This window comes from Mesoplodon mirus (genome assembly GCF_964341445.2).
Source record: "Mesoplodon mirus genome assembly, chromosome: 1".
Taxonomy (NCBI): domain Eukaryota; kingdom Metazoa; phylum Chordata; class Mammalia; order Artiodactyla; family Ziphiidae; genus Mesoplodon; species Mesoplodon mirus.
Genome location: NC_138976.1, coordinates 34,876,338 through 34,896,378, shown reverse-complemented (window position 1 = coordinate 34,896,378; position 20,041 = coordinate 34,876,338). Strand labels below are relative to the sequence as shown.

The 20,041-nt window shown below is 46.2% G+C and overlaps 1 protein-coding gene across 8 annotated transcripts in view; it reads left to right on the top strand.

Annotated features, from left to right (window-relative positions):
• PTPN3 (protein tyrosine phosphatase non-receptor type 3) overlaps window positions 1-20,041 on the top strand; it is a 110,065-nt gene that overhangs the window by 36,442 nt on the left and 53,582 nt on the right. For 5 of the 8 annotated variants that reach the window (XM_082627659.1, XM_082627653.1, XM_082627654.1 and 2 more), the window contains 5 exons: window positions 4,239-4,346; window positions 4,423-4,465; window positions 6,117-6,195; window positions 10,782-10,826; window positions 13,870-13,922. In XM_082627659.1, the coding sequence (XP_082483785.1) occupies window positions 4,239-4,346; window positions 4,423-4,465; window positions 6,117-6,195; window positions 10,782-10,826; window positions 13,870-13,922 (328 nt within the window). Of the gene's footprint in view, window positions 1-4,238; window positions 4,466-6,116; window positions 6,196-10,781; window positions 10,827-13,869; window positions 13,923-20,041 lie in introns of those variants that run through there. The other 3 variants (XM_082627657.1, XM_082627656.1, XM_082627655.1) reach the window with 3 other exon arrangements.

Sequence of the window (20,041 nt, the reverse complement as noted above, 5' to 3'; positions counted from 1 at the left end):
ATGTTGTCTGTCTTGGAGCTATTCCTCAGCCATACATCTTCTTCCCAACAAGAACATGAATGTTTATTCAGCACGTGTTTACTGAGCACCTACTACATGCCAGGCTTTGTTCTGGGTACAAAGAATACAGCAGTGAACAAAACAGAGCAAAATCCCTGGCCTTTTAAAGCTTACATCCTAGAGGGAGGAAACAGACCATAAACAAATGTGTACTATGTCAGGCAGTATCATGTACTTAGAAGAAAAATCGGGATAAGGAAGGTGGAGAGTTAAGGACAGGGCAAGGAGTGGGGTTGTCATTTGTCATTTTATAGAAGCGATTCGGGAGGACCTCACTCATACGATGACATTTCAGAGGTGACCTAAAGGAAGTAAGGGGAGGAACTGTGTGAAAGCGCATTCCAGGTAGAAGAAACAGCAGAGCAAAGACCCTGAGGCGGGGTCCCCTTCCCTTAGTGTGGTTGCAGAACAGGCTAGAAGCCAGTGCGTCTGGAGTGTAATGAGGAAGGAGGAGGGGAGGAGGCGATGAGGTCAGAGAGATAACAGGTGATGGGTTGTTTTGTTGTGTTTTGTTTTTCCTAACAGCCGTTTCAAAAGATTTTCTTTAATATTGTTAAATATTGTCAAGGACAAGTGAACTAGCAGACACACATGCACCAGTGTGCCTTTCGACAAGATTATCCCCTACTCCCACATCAAGGTGGACATGAGTTTGGAGAAATGAACACAGCAGATGGTACAGACAGAAAAAACACCGATAAAAAGGATGGAATATAACACTGTACTTGGTCATTTTCCTATGTCACAGCAGAACATTTTGGTGCAAATAGTTAATTTTTTCCTCTTTTCCACTAAGTCTGGAGAAAAAAACCAATTTTTTTTTTTTTTTTTTTTTTTTTTTGCGGTACATGGGCCTCTCACTGTTGTGGCCTCTCCCGTTGCGGAGCACAGGCTCCAGACGCGCAGGCTCAGCAGCCATGGCTCACGGGCCCAGCCACTCCGCTGCACGTGGGATCTTCGCGGACCGGGGCAAGAACCCGTGTCCCCCGCATCAGCAGGCGGACTCTCAACCACTGCGCCACCAGGGAGGCCCTTGTTACTTTTTTAACGTAACTTTTTTAACGTAACTTTTTTCCTCTTGAGGGGATAGGGGGATTGTGTAGAGCCTTGTAGGTCATTCTGAGCACTGGCTCTGTTCTGCATTGGTGAGTTTGGGCAGAGACCTGACATGATCTGACTCAAGTATCACTCTGGATGCTCGGTCAACACTAAACTGGGGCAGGGGGTGGGGCAAGGGCTGAGACTGTTAGTCTGTGGGAGAGACCATGATGATTGGACAGGGCAGTTAATGCGGCTAAGAGTAAACCAAGTCTGGAACTACTTTAAAGGTGGAACCAGTGGTATTTGGGATGTGAAAGAGGCCTCAAGGTGACTCCCAAGGTTTTTGGCCTGAGCAGTGGGCAAGATGGAGCTGCAATTTATAGAAATGGGAAAGCCTGCAAGAGGAGCAGGTTTGGGGGCAGAAATAACTGGTTCTGTTTCGGACAGGGTGAGTTTGAGATGCCTGTTACTCGTCTGCGTAGAAATGGCATTAGGTATACAAAAGAGGAGTTTAGGGGCTTCCCTGGTGGCGCAGTGGTTGAGAGTACGCCTGCCAATGCAGGGGACACGGGTTCGTGCCCCGGTCCGCGAAGATCCCACATGCCGTGGAGTGGCTGGGCCCGTGAGCCATGACCACTGAGCCTGCGCGTCTGGAGCCTGTGCTCCACAATGGGAGAGGCCACAACAGTGAGAGGCACGTGTACCGCAAAAAAAAAAAAAAAAAAAAAAAAGAGGAGTTTAAGGGAAGGGTTTAGGCTGGGATACATATGTGGGTGTTACCAGGGTAGATGTGGTACTTCAGGATCACCTGAGAAGTGAATAGACAGAAGATACGAATGAGGTTCGGTGTTCAACGGTTGCGGGGATGAGGAACAAGCAGGACTGTCCAGGGAGATAAGGGGAGGCCAAGAGGGAATGAGAATCCCAGGCAAGGATGTATTCTAAGGAGGAGGAGTGATTGAGCCCTGTAGAGGGGAATGCGGACGGTATCCACCCAGAGTGATCATCACGTGCCTGGCGTCCAGTGGGCACCTGGTCATCTTCAGTTACAAATGTTGTTATTGTCACTGCTGCCTGTGCTGCCCCCCAAGCTTCCAGCAGCCTGGTCAAGGCTGAGTCACACTGAACTTCAATTTGAGGGCCTGGCTGCAACTTCGAATCTCTGTCACTTTATATGTTTCTGCTCCTGGGGGTCATTTGCGCTGTCGCATTCAGATCCTTCAGCCCAGGTGGTCTTACGACCAGGAGCGGCCATCCTCGGGGAAGCTGACCTGGACATCAGCTGTTCTTAGCTCCGCCCAGAGAGCGAGACTGTCACGGACAGTGACCTGATGTAGCCAAGATGACCTCTTGTGGGGCAGGCGCCGGGCCGGGAGGGTTGTTCTTATCAAAAATGTATCTTGTTTCAATTCCTTTTGAGAACTCGGTGAGTTGTGCAGATCCTGGAATGGATGAATTATGCACTCCAGAGGGGAGAGTGGCAGTGTGGTGGTAACGTTGCAGACTCTGGCATCAAATACTCCTGAGTCAGGCAGTCAGACTGTCCGTCGGCTGACAGCACAAGGCACGGAGCCTCTGAGGCCTGTTTGCTCATCAGCACAGGGGATGGTGTTGACAGCTATGTGACATGGCTGCAAAGATTGGAGATCATACATAAAAAGTGCAGAATACTGTGGCAGGCTCCTTGTAGATGCCCAATAGATTAAAGTTATTAATAATATATATTAAACATAACATAAAATCATACAAATAATAATTTCAACAAGGGGAGCAGATAGCTCTTTGCATCAAGAGTATCTCGTAATTTGGAGGGAGAATATCTCATGATTTAGAGTATGTGGACCAGGTCATCTTTTCCACACTGTCCTGATTCCCCTGGGATGGGAGGTGACCTGGGAAGTGGAGGAAGCAGCGGGAACCAGGGCCCTGGGGCCAGAAGGGGGATGTGTTCAGGACACAGGCGGTGCCGTGTGTTCCCACACTGTGGGCCAGATAAGTGAGACTGTCCCGGAGAAGTGGCTGCAGGAGGGGGTGACAGTTATCTAATTCTCCTCATCCTGGTTATGGTGACCTGTTTTCAGGTACATCATCTGCTATCAGGTGCTCAAAAAAGCTGCCTTTGCTGGTTCTATACATGGTCTCTTTCTGACTCACATTGCCCTTAAGTTAAATGGTTTGGTTCAAAGGATTCCCAAGAAGTCTGCCTGTTAAAGGAGAATTCGCGATTCCCCACCCCTGTGCCTTTGTGCTGGGCTGTCCTCTTGATGCCTTTTCTTAGCTCCTGCGCCTGGAGGGAGGGCGTGGCACTCAGCCCTGTCAGCCTCCCAGAACCAGGTCAGGGACTGCTTTCCCTTGTCCCCAGGTTGAGTCACCCATTTGTGTTGTCCTGTGTGTGTGTTCACTGTGCCGGAGTGTTCTTTGGCATTTGACACACCGAGTTATGGTCGCTGCTTGCACGGCTGGCCTCTCCAGGAGGGCAGGAAAGGGACACGTGTTATGGCTCTGTCCCCACGCCCAGCACTGTGCCCGGTCTGAAAACACTGAGTGGCGAAGGTGTCTGAGCCCTGCTCTGGACGTGAAGTGTGGTTGAAAGTCTCCACTGGCTTCTCACTTCAGATGCCGGGGAGTAGGGAAGCAGATAATCCTCCAGTGTCCCTTGCCAAATCACTTGGAGGGTATTTCCAATGGCATTTGCGTATTCTTAGCTGTCTTCCTTCATGCTGTTAGTAGAGTTTTCCTCCCTGTGTATACTTGCATGGCGCCTGAGGATTAACATTTTGCTGTGGATAATCCGTGGGTAGGTCACGGAGAGTTTACTGTCATTGGGATACCTGAGTTTTCCAAGTTAGACGTTATCACTTGGGAATCTCAGCTAAGAGGAAGGAAGAAATCTTAGAAAATTAAATTTATCTCATTCTCTTAAATCATATTTATCTTAGCCCTACTTTCCATATGTTCCGTGGGGCTTCTTAATTTGGAATTTATTAAATTCTTATTAATATTTCTTATTGTAGGGTACCTGTGTGCATGAAATCTCTCTGCGTGTTTTAACACCTTCTTGCCTGCAATAAAGACTTTTAAACACCAGTTCTTAATTTGTTTTAAAATTTTGCCCACTGGACATTTTTTTCCCCTAGAAACAAGACACTGGTCAAGTTCTCCTGGATATGGCTTACAACTACTTGGGCGTGACGGAAAAGGAGTATTTTGGTTTGCAGCACAGTGATGACTCAGTGGACTCTCCTGTGAGTACCCTCCCTTGAAGACGTGCTGGGCTCCCGCTGGGTTTGGTTTTATATCTTATGTTTTCTTACCCAACAGAGATGGCTTGAAGCAAGCAAACCCATCAGGAAGCAGTTAAAAGGTGGGTGTGACCTTCCCATGTCGGTTGAACACTAGGTATTAGTGTATCGTGGCCCATTTCTCTCCTCCAATCCTCAGCGTACCTGTAACATCTGGTACCTGGATTCCAGGTGGTCCAAGAGACGTGAGTAAGCTGACTTCTCCCTGTCTGACTTCTGAGTTAGCAGAGATGCTTCCAGATCAGCCCCCAAGGGTCCTCACCAAATATGGGCAAGAAAGGGAAAGGTGAAAGAAGACAGCTAAGAGCAAAGGAATTCCACATTTCATTTTATAGGAAAGAAAGGGGAAGAAGGATGGCTTTTTTTAGCCCAGTGTGAGAGCCAGGATGGGAAAGAGACACACACACACACACACACGCGTGCGCACACACACACACACAGTCCTTTTCAACAGCACAGTTCCATTCACAGGAAACAAAGGCATGGGTAAATAGTGTCACAGACATACACGTGAGTGTATCCCAGTGCTGTAGGTTAATTCCCAGTTAGGTGGGTTTTCGAACCACACCTCACTGCACCCTTCACCTGGTTTTCCAACATCACGCTCTCTGTTCCCCTTTATGCACCTTATGCCCCAAACCTGGCCGACATGCAGGGCCGCACACGCACCCAGAATTACAGAACCACCCACAGGTACCCAGGTACCTGTACACAGGTATGTTCATAGGTGCACACACACCATTAGAGTCTTTGATACAATCCAGAGACAAAGACAGAGGGTACTTCTGAGAAGGGAGGGTGGAGCCCATAGTGAACTAATGTAGAGGAGATCAGTGAGGGAGGCAGGGTGGGAAAAGCTTGAGTTTCACAGAGCCAGAAAGTGCTGGAAAGAGCCAGTGAATACTGAGTAATGGAGAGGAGAGAAATTGACGTGAAGAAGAGCATGGGATCTTAGCAACACAATCTGATCTCCTGTTGCCACATCCAGCAGAAGAAATGGGCTAATTTTATCCTTGCAAGCAAATGGACTCTTGGCGTTGTTGCATAAAGCCGTATTTGAGTATATTAGCTGTGTAATATTTGCTACTGTATTAATCATTTTTAGAATTCACTTTGCATTAAAAGCATGAAATATTTTGCAGTATAAAAATGATTTTAAAATGCAGAATCAAAAGACTCAGTGCTGTAAGTCTGGTGTTATCATTGGCTGTGTGACCCAAGGCGAGTCACATCTCCAAGCCTGGTGGCTCATCTGTTACACAGTGCAGTCGACAGCAGGCTAGCTTACTCATAGTCATGGCGGTATTTAAATTCAAGAGTGTACATGAAAACATTTGAAAAGTATGAAGTCATTATATATGTGGGAGATTACTTCTTTGTGAGTTTTGTATAATCTGTTGATTTAAGGATTTTTAAAGTTCCTAATACAGATAATGGAGTGCATTGTTTGAACACATCCCTAAGTTAAACATGTAATAGGAAGTAGATTATACCTCATTTTATGCTGATGTTGCAAAAATATTTTACTTCTTGTAGACTTGGAGATTTCTGAACACTTAACTAACTTATGCACTCCTTTTTTGAAATTAGTCCTTTTATTGATAGAAAAAGCTGTGGTCTAGTGAAAAATGCATCACTTATGGGAGAGTAGCCGCTTACATACATTGACTTTTTTAAAGGGAAAATTTAATTTGTTTTTGAAAAATGTTGTAGGAGGTATCCCCTGTACCCTGCATTTTCGAGTAAGATTTTTTATACCTGATCCCAACACACTGCAGCAAGAACAAACCAGGTAAAAACATTTTTTTTAAGTTTTCTATTTAGTATATAAAAATGAGTAACCACTGAAAATGTACTCTTTAATTTATCACTGTGGCCAGATACTTCACTTGGGTATAACTGCACCAACAGTTACGTCCCAGTAAAAATTGGGGGGTACATGTATTGAAATTTTAGTCGGCGAATTCATTTTCATCTTGAGCCTCCTTCTCTGGCCTCCTGATTTGGTGCCGTTCCCAGCACGCTCCCATCCACCACCTCCTACCTTCCCCTTCCGTCCAGCTTCCCCTGCATGTTGAGCACCTGTGTTCAGAGAACGCAGTTATTTTCTGCTACTGCAATCAGGAAGTTTGTAAAACAGTCATCTACCTGTCAAACAGCGCAGTGTCTCTGAGGGGCTAGGATTGAACTCTTTAGGAGAACGAGAGGTCTCTGAACTGAGAACTTTCTATCAGATCCCCTGTTGGTAGGAGCTGCAAAGGAGAGGAGGCCGGGTCAGTGTCTTTCCTCCGCCTCCGTGAATCTGTGGTTCAGGCAATCCGTGAAACAGATAAGGGCCAGAGGGCTGTGAGACTTGTTTACCCCTCCAGGCTTGGCGCAGGTCCTGGCCCTGGTGTTGAGCTGGCACATGGGTTTTCTGGATGAGGACCCGTGTTTGGAATGGAGGGGCGGGCACAGGAAAGTTGTTGCTGTTTGAACATGGACTCTGCAAGCTCGCCTGGGCCTCTCCTTCCCCTCCCCCCAGGGCAACAGCCAGCCCTCCTATGATTGAAACATTTGTTTTTCTTAGAGAGGGAAACTCTTCCACCAGAAAAAAAGCAATGAATGTTCAGGATTATTGAATCCTATCCTGTGCCCATTGTGGCCATGAGACCATCACCAAGGAAGAGACATTAACTTGGACATAAAGTGCTCTTTTGTTTTTTCCTTTTTTTTAAAAAAATAATGGTAATCACATGATCACATTTGAACTTTTAATGTGTTTAAAGGCCAAATATTAGTCTATTACTATTTTGTCTTCTTTGTACACCTCTTCCCTCTACAATAGAAGACGTTGGAGATTTGACTTGTGTTTACTATTAGGTTAAATTTTAAGCTGGTATAAGATGTCCAGCGTGACTCATTGGGTAACCACGGGACATACACGTGATGCCTTGAGTTTCCCTCATAACAGCTTTTCATGCTGGTGGACTAAGGGGGAGTGTAGGACACTCAACAGGTCAGCTCATAAGCCGGTGGATGCAAAGTGGTGACATGATCTATGAGAATATGTTTGAAATGACCCCACCAGGATTTCCCTACTGGAAATATTCAGGCTACTACTGAATATCAAATTCTGTTCAAGGGATGCTTTAAAAAATGTCATGATGGATTTTATATGTGTGTGTGTGTGTGTGTGTGTATTTGTGTGTGTGTTTTTAACCAGTGGTGGCTTTTTTGTAATCATAACCCCACAATAAAAAATATATTTTGCTTTGTAATGCATTACACAGATATATGTAAATTACTGAAGTAGATATTTCATGAAACAATAGTAATTGCAAAGCACTCTTAAGTTTTCTATTTTCTTCTTTTAAAATGTCACTTGTGGCTCATTAAATTGATTTTACTACCCACTGAAGGGTTCCCACCCCAAGTGCGACCTGCACTGCCTAAACCGGTGGTCGTCCCTCATTGCCCTGTGTCCTCCCTGAGATGCTGCAGCCCTAGGGTTGCGGCTGCCAGAGTACGTGAGTGAAGGGATCACTCACGCCAGCCTAACCCAGGAGCCCTTCTCCAGGGCCCCTCTCGGTCGTTGGATGCTACTTCCATACCCCACAGGAAAGCTTCTTTCTGCTGAGCCTCCCTGTCATTTGAGGGACATCTGAGGAAAGTAGGGAGGTCAGGATGGAGAGAAAGCTCGCAGAAATGAAGGCTGCTTTCAGATCTTCCAAGGGCTGTCATGGGAAAGGGGGAATTAGATGTGCTTGATGGTAGCATTACGGCCAGTGGGTGGAGACTACAGAGAGGCAGATTTTGGCTGAAGACAAATAATAGACTAAATTTTGTTCTTACCTAAGTTCCAGATAAAATTCGGTTTGTCCGTGTCCTTCCTAAAAGTCACTAGTTCCAGACTGACACTCAAGCCCACTACTCAACCTCCATGGTAAGATGGGTGGTCCCCCGCAGTGTAGAGTAGAGTATAGCTGTCACCTTCTGGGATGTGGGTAACAGATTTCTCTTAACACAGCAGGAGTCATGGCAGCAGCCACCCCTGTGGCTCCTACCGAGCTGGGGAATAGCCAGGACTGCCAGATCTTCTTCTTAGGCTGGGCCAGGCTTCCACCATTAATTCAAAAAAATATTGTTTTGTTTTGTTTTTACTTTAATGAAGAGTTTTGCCTATATTCCTGGCACTTAGTGTCTTTTTTTTTTTTTTAGGTATAGTTGATGTACAGTATTATACGTAGTATCTTTTTTAAGCCCCAGCTCTGTAGCCTATGCAAAAATGAGTTCCCCTTTAAAGAAATTTCGCTCTCAAGGGTCAAAGGAGGAATATAGACGTGGTATTTGTTCTTTCCTGTTTGTTTACTAAGGATCTAGGCAGGGAGGCATTTATTGCTTTTTTCTGAAGTTGAGGTCATGGATTGGGGTGCACTCCAGAAATGAGTGTTACATTTCTGAAGTCAGGCACACCAAGCATCTCTTTTAAATGACTTCCTTTATTCTAATTGCTAACCGTCTCCTTGATTATGAGCCTCCACGGTGGCTGTTTCTGATAAATTTAGACCGTTCTAAACAGACTTTCATATACGGGCAGTCTCAAAATCAGACTCTCTCAGGATTCCTAGGAGGTCTCCTAAGTTTGGGCATCATTCCACTATTCTGATCTCTTTGTGTATGATGTCCTGGGGTTGACTCAGAAACGTTGCTGAATATATGACAAAGTAGCATTTGATGAACAGGGGTCTCCAGGTTCCCGTTCTCCTTTACATCCCGAGGAAGACCTTCTGCTTAGCTGGGCTTGTCAGTGAAAGTCCAGATTTACCACTGGATTATCTGTAATTCTGTTCCTTCTCTTCTTTCTCTCAGTAGCATTATAGGAGGAGAGAACACTTAATTCCAGTTGAATTTCAGCTTGGGTAAATATAGGAACAAACTAGAAAGGACCAATTGTGTTCTCCTAGGTGGAAAAGATAGAGATTCCAATTTGGAATAAGAGAGAATCAGCAAATGTATGTCATACCATCTCTCGATGCTCTGGCATTCAGCACGGTAGGAGTAGTTGGTGATAATTACAGTCAAAGTAATATCAGAGTTAGGAGATGGATCCTAAGCTTTTTAGTCATTAGATGCATAAGAAATTTGTAGCATAATCAGATTGTTTTCATAGCATGCGTGTCCAGGTGGAAATAAGACATAACTGACCCCACATAACCCATACGACATCCGTATCCTCATCAGTAAAAAATGGAGGTAGCGGTACCCACCGCAGAGTTCTTACGAGGTTGAAATGAGGCGATAAGTTATGAAGTACCACACACAGCCCAGAACTGTGCAAATACAGGGTTGTAATACCATGTGACGCATTCACATCTCAAAACACTGGCGCCTTAACCTTTAAACATAGAAATTAGAAGGAATATTGAGACTGGTTTGTTTAAATTGCCGAAATTCTCTCTCCTGGCCCTGAACACTTCTGCTGCATCTGTATTGGATTTCAAGAATTTTCCCTTTTGTCATCTTGGCCAGATGCTGGAATGTCTATCCCGTGTGAATCCAGGCTTTTAACAAAGAGTGGGAGCCAGAGGTCAAGTGTCCTATGTATGCCATGTCCCTAAATATAACAGTCTCCAGGGCCCTTCCCGGCCTGCACAGCACTGTTGATGCCTTGTGATTCCTGCTCCCTGGATGGAGGGTCCCGTGACTAACCAAGAACTTAACAAGTTCTGCCCACAAATCAAGTCCCGGGTTTTGAAGCGACATTGCTGGGAACTCACAGACAAGTGCAGGATTCACCCAGGAGGCCTGGCAGCCTGTAGATGACTGATGTCTATGCTTTTGCTCAGGCACCCACAGTTCCTGGGACACAGGAAAAAGCTCAGCTGGGTGCTTGCACCCCAGCCAAGGAGGTGTCTTCCTAGACGCTCCACCTCTCAGTAACTTCACACAGAGGGAACATAGGTGTGCAGATGTTCAGAACAGCAGCCCCTCGGTGTGCGGGGGGCCGCCCGTGGATCCTGGTGCTCTCAGATACCCCGAGTTTGACTGGGTAGGTCCAGGCCGGGGGCGCTCATTGGCGGCAGCAGCAGCAGCTGGTTGTTTGGGCTGCTCTCACCCCATCCATCCTTGCTCAGCCATCCCAAGAGAGCATGTGCGGGTGGGAGGCCGGCTGGAAGTGCCCCCCGCCACTACCCATTGAGACTAAAGCAGCCTCACGAGCCATTATTACTGAAGGGGCGTAGCTTTGCAGTGGACTAAACAGCGCCTGATACTTGAGACAAAATGTCTTTGTGTGTTTTGTTTTTCACATGTGCAGGTCTTGTCCTTGACTCATCAATTTTTTTTGGCTTATTTTAATTTGAGTATTGTGAATTAATGAAAACAATTATTTCATAGGCATTTGTATTTCTTACAACTGAAGATGGATATTTGTGAAGGAAGGTAATGAGACTTTCGTATTCTTCTTTTCCTGTCAGTTCCCCCAGACTACTGAAATTCCTGGGTTTAATCTAATGAGTGTACATTTCTGGTAACAAATTAAATGCAAACAAAGAATGGATGTTGAAAGCAGCATCCTGCTTGAGACATCTGTTTCTAGCTTGGTCTGGATTTGGAGAAGCTGAGGATTGACAAACCTCATTTCATGTTGTTTCAATTTTATTACAGAAGGTACAGTTATCTTTCTGGTAAAGACCTGAGAAACTTTAAAGGGAGGGAAGGAGAGATCCTGAATGTAAAACGGGCTGAGCCCCTTAGTACCCAGAGGTGACTCATTTTCTCTCTGGGGAACTTGGCTGGAAGACAGGAGCATCTATCCGTGCTTCAGCACTTCTTGTACATCAGGACCATCTCCGTGACTGCAAAGTATCTGAGAGGCTCAGGAAGGAGGAGAAATTCCAAGTCAGTGGTCCCTGAGCCACCTTCTCCAAATCCAGAGTTTTTTTCTTGACTTACAGGAGACAGTGCAGCAGGTAAACGGGTGGGAACAGCCATGTCTTACTCTCATCCTCCCCACCCCCTCTTTCCTTCTACTAAGGAGGGTCTTCAGAAGCCTCCACTGTGCTTCCATGAGGGACCTGGCAGTCTGGTTGGGGAAATGAGATAGGAGCTCGTGAAGCAATTGGGACCAATATGGGCGGTGGAGACCACAGCCATCATAGGTTTTAGGAGAAGGAGATGCCGGTGTGAGCTTTGTGAAGAGTGTGGATTTCTGTGATGAGTTGGGGTTGGTGGAGAAGTGAGGAATTAAATCTCACTGGGCAGAGAGGACATCGCCTCCCCCCGGACAGTCCCAATTGGAGACCACATGCTGGGGGCCTACAGCAGAACAGAGAGAGAGAGGGCTCCTCCTGTCAAACAGAGACCTGCGTCTTGGATCTACCAGGCAGAGGAGTGCTGTTGAGGGTTTTAAGCAGGAGGGATTTGGCAGGAACCGAATCTATAAAAAAGGCTGGAAGAGGACGAGGGGCTTTCCTGAGGCAGCCTTCTTATATTTCAGGGTAACTCTAGGTTGAAATTACCCACCCCTGCCTGTCCTGGGTCCAGGCTGCCTTCTGTGGTGATAGAACTAGTTGTGTCTTTCTTTTCTACGCACTGACTTGTTTTCCCCATACGTATTTTGCAAATAGCACACATTACGAGATGGGTACTGACTGTGCTGGTCCAGTGAGGCTGGGCCCACTACCCCTACCTTGGGAGCTTCCAGTCTAGCTCTCCAAATATTAGAAATTGGTCATCTTCATTTTTTCTTATGCCCCTTGTTTGGTATGAATCAGTAGAAACCTGTTGAGGGCCACGTCCTGGCTTAGGTCCCTGCCATCCTTGTCAGGCCTGCAGGCGGCCCTCATCTCTCTGGGGGTGGTGGGCTGTCAGGGTGGCATCCAGCCCTTAGTAGCCGTGGATCTCCTGACAGACTCAGTGGATCTAGTTAGTGTTTCTCCCGGGTTTGAAAGTTCTTGTTCAACCCCTCCTTCCTGAAGAGATAGGTGATCTTGTCTGACAGATGGAGACCCTAAAGCCTGGAGAGCAAGGAAGAAATCTGTCAAAGAACATGGTGTTCTTTAGTTTGTTATTTACACCATTCTTTGGAAATGTTGTTCTTCCTGACTTACTCATAGGATTGTTTCTTCCATCTAGACTGAACCCCCTTAGCCACTCTCTTAAGCTTTTCTCTGAATCCCATTCACCTGCTCTTCCTGTAGCAAGGACACCAGCTTAGATTTCACTGAAGCCCATCTCGGTAGGAAAGTGCATGCTGATGTTTGCTCTTCCTTTGGGCTCTCTGAGTCTCCAGATGATCGAATATATAGCAAGCATCCCTAGACATATCTGCATTTAGAAGTTCGAGCAAGAACACATGGTTACTTGAAAGATGGGGCCCCTCAGATAGGGAAGGCTACCTTCATATTTATATGCAGCTTCAGGACCAGCACACAACACAGCTGACCAGAAGGGAAACGCTGGTGAGCCAACCAGATTAGTCAGAGAGCTGGGGGTGACTCATATCTTGGGAACTTCATGGGCTGCCATGGAAACTGCATGTTTTCTCCACTTTTCACAAGGTTGCTGGGAAGAATGCTTTTAAAATCTGGGTCCCCCCCCTCCCAACCCTGCAAGCCCTCACTCCTGCTTCTATTCATGTGTTCCTCCACCTGGCAGTGATTCCTGCCCCAGATCTGCCGGCTGAGCTCCTAGGCAGACCGTGAAATCTGTAGCTGAATGGAGAGAAGGGAGCAACCAAGATGATTTGGACTATGACAGAGATGGCGTCATTGGCTGAAACAGGGTGTTTGGGAGGGCAGTGAGCTTAAGAGGAAAGAAGGAAAACAAGTCCAACCTTGGGTTCGTGGATTTCCAGTGGATGGCAGGACAACCGAGGGGTAGCAGACCATTCCCTCTAGCTGGGAAGTTGCAGGAGGGTGAATAGATTTAGGAATCTTAAGTCATTGTAACTAATTAAGTAACTCAAAACCCACAGGAGTTTTAAAATTCAGAATACTTTTCTGTTTTTCCCTTCTAAGAGGATGTCATCCTTCTAGAAAGCAGGTCATCAAGAATCAGAGTCAGCAGAACTCAGGAATTCAGTTAGCCCTATGAGAAGTCTCACGTCTTTACCAGAAAGAGACAAAGGCTGCCTGCCCATTGATCTAAGAGTACACTTTTCTCAATTTTTCTCTTAGTGATATGAGCCTGACCTTTCTTGACCAGCCAAACCCTGGCCAACATTAAACCTTTAGCCTCATGGTATTTGTATTAATATATATTATTTTAAACATGGAAAAATTCTCTTTTAATTTCAGAGACTCTTTAGTGTGTTACTTTTAGCTTTACTTTTTGAGATTGAGTATCCTAAAATTCTTTGTTATTATTCGTGATTTTTTTTAATGGTTAATCCAAGAAAAAGACATGTGTTACCCATAATCAGTGAGCGTTTTGGGCGGTCGTGGGTTCTGGTGACTTTCCTAATATGTTTTTCTTCTGACAGGTTAACCTGCCCTCTTAACTCAGCGGTGGTTCTAGCATCCTATGCAGTACAGTGTAAGTCACAAAGGAGCATTTCGCAGATGGACAGCTTGTTCTGACTGGTATATTAAGAAACTCACTGGCCTCTCCTGTTTGACCGAGTCCCTTCCCCAGGAATCCTGTTGGGCAGCATATCTCTGGCTGTCCAGATATTTCCACTTTCATCCTGACTTAGGCTGTCCTCAAGCTCAGGGATGTTGGATTAGGGAAAGCGGGTTTCCTCCCAGGGGAGCCCAGAAAACAGAAGATACCTATCGCACGTTACATTTTCCAGAGGCTTCACTCACAATTGGATTTGACTCTATAACAAAATCCTGGTGGGGCAGATACTTCTACCAGTCACTTCTTATAGATGTGGAAACTAAGACCCGGACAGGTTCAGGAATTTGCTGGAGGTCACTCCTGCTACTTGCTTGGTGCTACTCTGAAACACTGCTGGGGTCCTAGGAGTTTATTTTTAGTTTCAGTAGAGCGACGGCTTATATATTGGCCTGGAGCATCAGTGCCCAATAGAAATACAATAGGAGCTTCATGTGTAACTTTAAGCTTTCTGGTTGCTATGTTAAAGTAAAATGAAATACATCGTATTAATATATCTAAAATATTATTTTAGTATGTAATCCATGTAAAAATTTTGATATTTTACATTTTTTTCATACTAAGTCTTTGAAAACCAGTCCAGATTTTACACTTCCAGCACATCTCAACTTGGACTAGCCCCAGTTCAAGTGCTCAATAGCTCTGTGTGGCTAGTGGCTGCCGTGTGGGATGGAAAGTCCAGATGGAATTTTCCATCAAGGCCTGTTTATGCTGAAGTAAGAATCCACTTCTTCACTCACCAAAACATTATTAGAATATGTTCCACGTGAGGCCCCGTGGTAGATGCCGGATGTGTACGAGGACAGGGTGCATAGCCAGATGGAAGGTAAAATATCACTTTATAGTTAACTAGCTGTGTGAGGCCAGCGCAGTAACCAACTAGAACTCGTGCAGAGCTGCTCCAGACTTCCTGTGAGCCCCACGCCACCTGGGCTTGTTCCCCTCTTGGCCGACTGCACGGTGGGGAGTTAAGAGAGCAGGATGGACTGGTCTTGGCAGGCACTGGCTGAACTCCTCCCTCTGCTTTGGTCTCAGAAGAGGCAAAATAGCAAGAGAATGCTGACAGGGATTCCTGATGTGGCCTTAAGCCTGCCTGTTCCCCAGGAGCAAAGAACAGACATGGGAGAGGTGAAGGGCAAGGTGGCTGCATGATACCAGGAAGTAGAAGAGATACCTTTAGCAGTGGCCCTGCTCACTAGTAAGACAAGACCCAGTGTTCATCTCCCCGTATAACCTACATCTCCTTCTCCCCAATGGGAGACTCAGAAGAGATGGCCCAGTGACGAGCTTGGGTGGATCTGAAAGTTCCCCTCTCCCTATAATACATCTGGAACAGATCCGGCCATGTCGCATCCATATAGGAAATGGCACGGTCACCAGTTAACTGTATTCTTAGTAGTCACTAGACCCAGTGGACTCCATCTCTGCCAGGCTGATCAGCTGAGGAGAGTGAGTTTTCCCACATCTCAGAGCAAGTTTAGTGCTCACATCTAAAGCTTCAGGTTTGAAGGGCAGGAACACCAGAAAGGACATAGCTTTGGATGCAAACTCCATTTAAATCTGGCTCTCCATCTGCTTCTAACATGGTGTTACCTCTCTGAATCTCAGTTTTTTCACATGTAAGATGGGGGTGATGATGGTGATTATGACAACTTGGAATATGACTGACTACTTGGTTCAAGTATCACCTCTGAAGGTGATAAGTGGAAACTCTTTAGTGGACCATCGCTGTTAACTGAGTCAGTGAGAACGCAGGCTGAAGCCATAGTACCTGGGTCTCGTCTCTTTCACTTATACCTACCTGACCTTGAGCCTCTTCAGGCCTCAGCTTCATCTGTCAAGTGGAGGTGATAATAATATCTAATCATAGGGTTGAGTGAAGATGAAATATACTTAAAGCTCTTAGAATATGCCTGGCTCATGGCAAGTGTTGTTTAACTCGTACTATTTTTTGTGCCCAGAAGAAAGCTGTCTAAAGAACAGCCTGTTGTAAACAAACTATTTAGAGTACCAAATAAAATTCCTAAGCTTCAATAGTCAGGTTTCCCTCTGCAAAGGACTGATAGAATGGGGGCCAAAGGAAGTTACGAGCACCTAAAAAGTCCAGACTGGCTGCAGTAGAAACATTAGCGTGACTGTCATGCTAATAATATCATAGGTTGTCAGGCAAGCAGTTTTAAGTAGAAGTTTCTTATTCCTCCACCCTCAAATATATACCGACACACATTTTTCCATACTTCTGTGCATATATTTCTATAAGATTAATTCTTGGGTATGAAATAGCTGGATCAAAGATTAAGCCTAGGGACTTCCCTGGCGGTCCAGTGGTCAAGATGCCGTGCTTCCAATGCAGGGGGCGGTGGTTTGATCCATGGTCAGGGAACTAAGAGCCCACATGCCACAGGGTGTGGCCAAAAAGTAAAAAAAAAAAAAGTAAGCCTAAATTTTATCTGATACGGTTTGCCACATTGTCCCAGAGGGACATCTGATATGAAGACAAGCCTACCAGTAGCCAGTGAAGCCAGAACAAAGCACATTTTCTTACCAGATAAAAAGTAAAGTGATCTGTGGGTAAAGAACCTGAAAGCACTTGATGGTGGAAGATTGCTGGTAGCCTATCAAGTGTCTATGAGGGTCAAAGAATGAAGGTTTTTTAAAAAATAAATTTATTTATTAGTTATTTTTGGCTGTGTTGAGTCTTCATTGCTGCGTGTGGGCTTTCTCTAGTTGCGGCGAGTGGGGACTACTCTTCGTTGTGGTGTGCGGGCTTCTCATTGCGGTGGCTTCTCTTGTGGGGCACGGGCTCTAGGCATGTGGGCTTCAGTCGCCGTGGCTCGCGGGCTTAGTTGCTCCGCGGCATGTGGGATCTTCCCAGACCAGGAATCGAACCTGTGTCCCCTGCATTGGCAGGCGGATTCTTAACCACTGTGCCATCAGGGAAGTCCCAAGAGTGAAGTTTTTTGTTTGTTTGTTTGTTTTTTGGCTGCGTTGGGTCTTTTGTTGCTGCATGCGGGCTTTCTCTGGTTGTGGCGAGTGGGGGCTACTCTTCGTTGAGGTGCGCGGGCTTTTTATTGAGGTGGCTTCTCTTTGTTGCGGAGCATGGGCTCTAGGCGTGCAGACTTCAGTAGTTGTGGCGCAGGCTCAGTAGTTGTGGCGCACGGACTTAGTTGCTCCACAGCATGTGGGATCTTCCCAGGCCAGGGATCGAACCCGTGTCCCCTGCATTGGCAGGTGGATTCTTAATCACTGTGCTACCAGGGAAGTCCCCAGGAATGAAGTTTTTGAAAATACATATTCTATAATGGCCTCTGAGTGTCTGCCATGCGTGGATTCTGCAGTAGCCTCAGGTTGCACAGATAGAGCACAGCTGCTCTCTGCAAAGGGTCTGCAGCCTGGTGGGCAGGCAGATATGGACCAACTGATGCTGGTAGTGAGGATGAGCACAGAGGATGCACTTTGTTCTCCTTGGAGGGGGAAGGAGGGTGCAGGGGGGAGGTAGTGTAGAAAAGCTTCCTAGTGATGACCCCTTACGAAGAGCCTCCAAGATCAAGTTGGAGTTAGATGAATAGCAAATAAGGGCTTTCCCAACAGAACAGCTTGATATGCCATACATTTGAGTACCTGAGACATACACTCTGTCCTGCAAAATTTAAAATATTAGCCAGAAGAATGTATGGGACTTAAAAGACAAGGTATTTCCCACATAAGTGTTCATTTCCTTTTCTTTCTGCTATAATTGGCTTTCTCATGTGTTGCTTCCCCACAAACAGAAAAGCGTGTTACTCTGGAGTTTAGGGCGTGTCATATGGTAAGTAGATAAAGAAGATGGACTGTGATCAGGGTCTAGGCTCCAAGTTACCAGCCTGAACAGCATTGGGCAGGTTCCTTCCTTGAGTCTCCATTTCCTTATCTGTTTAATGGGGATAAAAGTAAGGCCTGTCACTAGGTTATCAAGAACATCTAGTGGGATGATGTCATTGGTCATTGAATACAACGTGGAAACCACGCTGTGCTTTGCAGATGGTTTCCAAGGACTGTTTAACTTTGTTTCCCCCTAGTGGTTAACACTGCTCATTGCAGAGTAGCCGACTAAGATTTCCAGGGAAGACCACACTACAGGGAGGTTCACTGGTGGTCTTGTGTTAAGTTCGGACATTTGTCAGTGACTTGACTAAAAAGAGAACCTTGCTTTTCATGTTTGAAGAAAGGCACAGGGGTTAGGACTGTTCGTTAATATGATGGATGACCAAGTCAAGATCCAAGAAGATCTCCGTGAGCTGATGCAACCAACAGTGTAAAATTTAACAGGACTCTGCCTTGAGGCTCAGGAAAGTCATTTGCAGCATTTGGTTGCCATCTGGGGACATGGCAACTGTCATCTGCAAATGGCCAGCAGTAGCCTGCAGGCGTGGCAGGCAGGCTGGTAGAATGGTGGGAGTGCTAGCCAGGTTCTGGTCTTGACGGCTGAAAAATAGCTCTGTGATAGGGGTAGGTCCCTTCTCATCTCTGGACCTCAAGTTCTCCTTCAACATGCAGAGTTTGGATGAGGTGATTCTAAGGCTTTCTCGGGCTTTCTTCATTGGGGACCCAGCATCGGGGCATCTAAATTACTTCCTGTAAATGCATTGTCTTACACTTCACCATGCACAGACTCACCTGTAAGCCACACTTCTGCTTACCTCATACGGCCTCAACACTCCTGTTCACAGCTTAGCCACATTTGGCTGGCCTTCATGGCCTGTGGTCCACCCATGACCAAGTCTGTATGTGTAGGTCACTTGGCTTTCTGCCCTTTTCCCCTTCCAAAACTGAACTTTGCAGTAGCCTCTCTACAGGTGAGTTCCAAGCACCCGAGCAGCTACTATGTGCCGTGCCTGGGCACAAGGCCCGAAAGATGAGTGGGACCCACTCCCAGCCCTCAAGGGACAGTGTGAGGAGGACACAGATCCCTTCATTACAGCGCAGATCTCAAAGAGCAGCCCTTGTGTGTGATGGCAGTTGAGGAGGGTGAGCTCCAGGCTGAGTAGATGTAAAGAAAGATACGCTTGCATCTGACTTTTCAACTTTGGGATGAAATTCACCTAAGCACCTACCTCACTCCTCTCCTTCCCTTCTGAGACTGACTATAAAGCATGACCAAAGATTTCCCCAACCCCTGCCCTTGAGACAGAGAAGGAGTCATTTGATTTAGAAATCTTCTCTGTTGAATGGCTACTCAATCATGAGTCCTTAGACGCCTCCTGACATTGAAGCCAGCTGCAAAAAGAATTTATTAAAACCTTTGGAAATATCAAGGTTGATATTTTTAAGAAAAAGATGAAATAGGGTTTTTTGTCGGGAAAACAGAATACTAGATTAAGTGCCCATCAGAGCTAGAATAGTCTTCCTCCCTCCTATTTTTATAGCAGGTGGGAGGACAGTCTTGGAGAAGGGAAACAAGTGTCCTTCGGTCCCACCAGCCAGATCCTTGGCTGCCCACACAGGGTCCTTTTCCGCAGTCTCTTCAAGAGTGCAGATAACCAGATGGTTTGAGTTCTCAGGGCTGCTACGTGCACTTGTACAGGGTGGGCACTGCACAACTCTCAAGAATACCTGTCACACCAAGACATCAGTGAATCTTGTCTGCAGATGGCAGTCACAGATCTCAAAAGAGAAGTGCCATTTGGCCCAAAGACCAGCCTGGGAGTCCCTCTGTAAGGCCCCACTTCCTCTTCCCTCTGCAGTTGCAGGTCCCCAGCATGATTTCCCTGACAGCGCCAGCATCGGTCTCCCTATCTTCCGAGTCCTGTAAGAATGTTCCTTCTTCCTAAGAACCGTGCCCTCAGCTGTGCCAGGGCTCAGACTCTTCAGCCTCACCCATTCCCATCCCACCCCCGTGGCCTCTGAACACCTCCTTGGTTTCCTTTCTTTCACATTTCCCTGACTGCCAGGGAAGTAGGTCAAGATGCAGACAGTGGTCTCTTCTGGCCACACCCATCTTTTAGAGCAGGTTGGTCCAGTGTTATAACAACCTTGGAATACTACAGAGAGCCTGC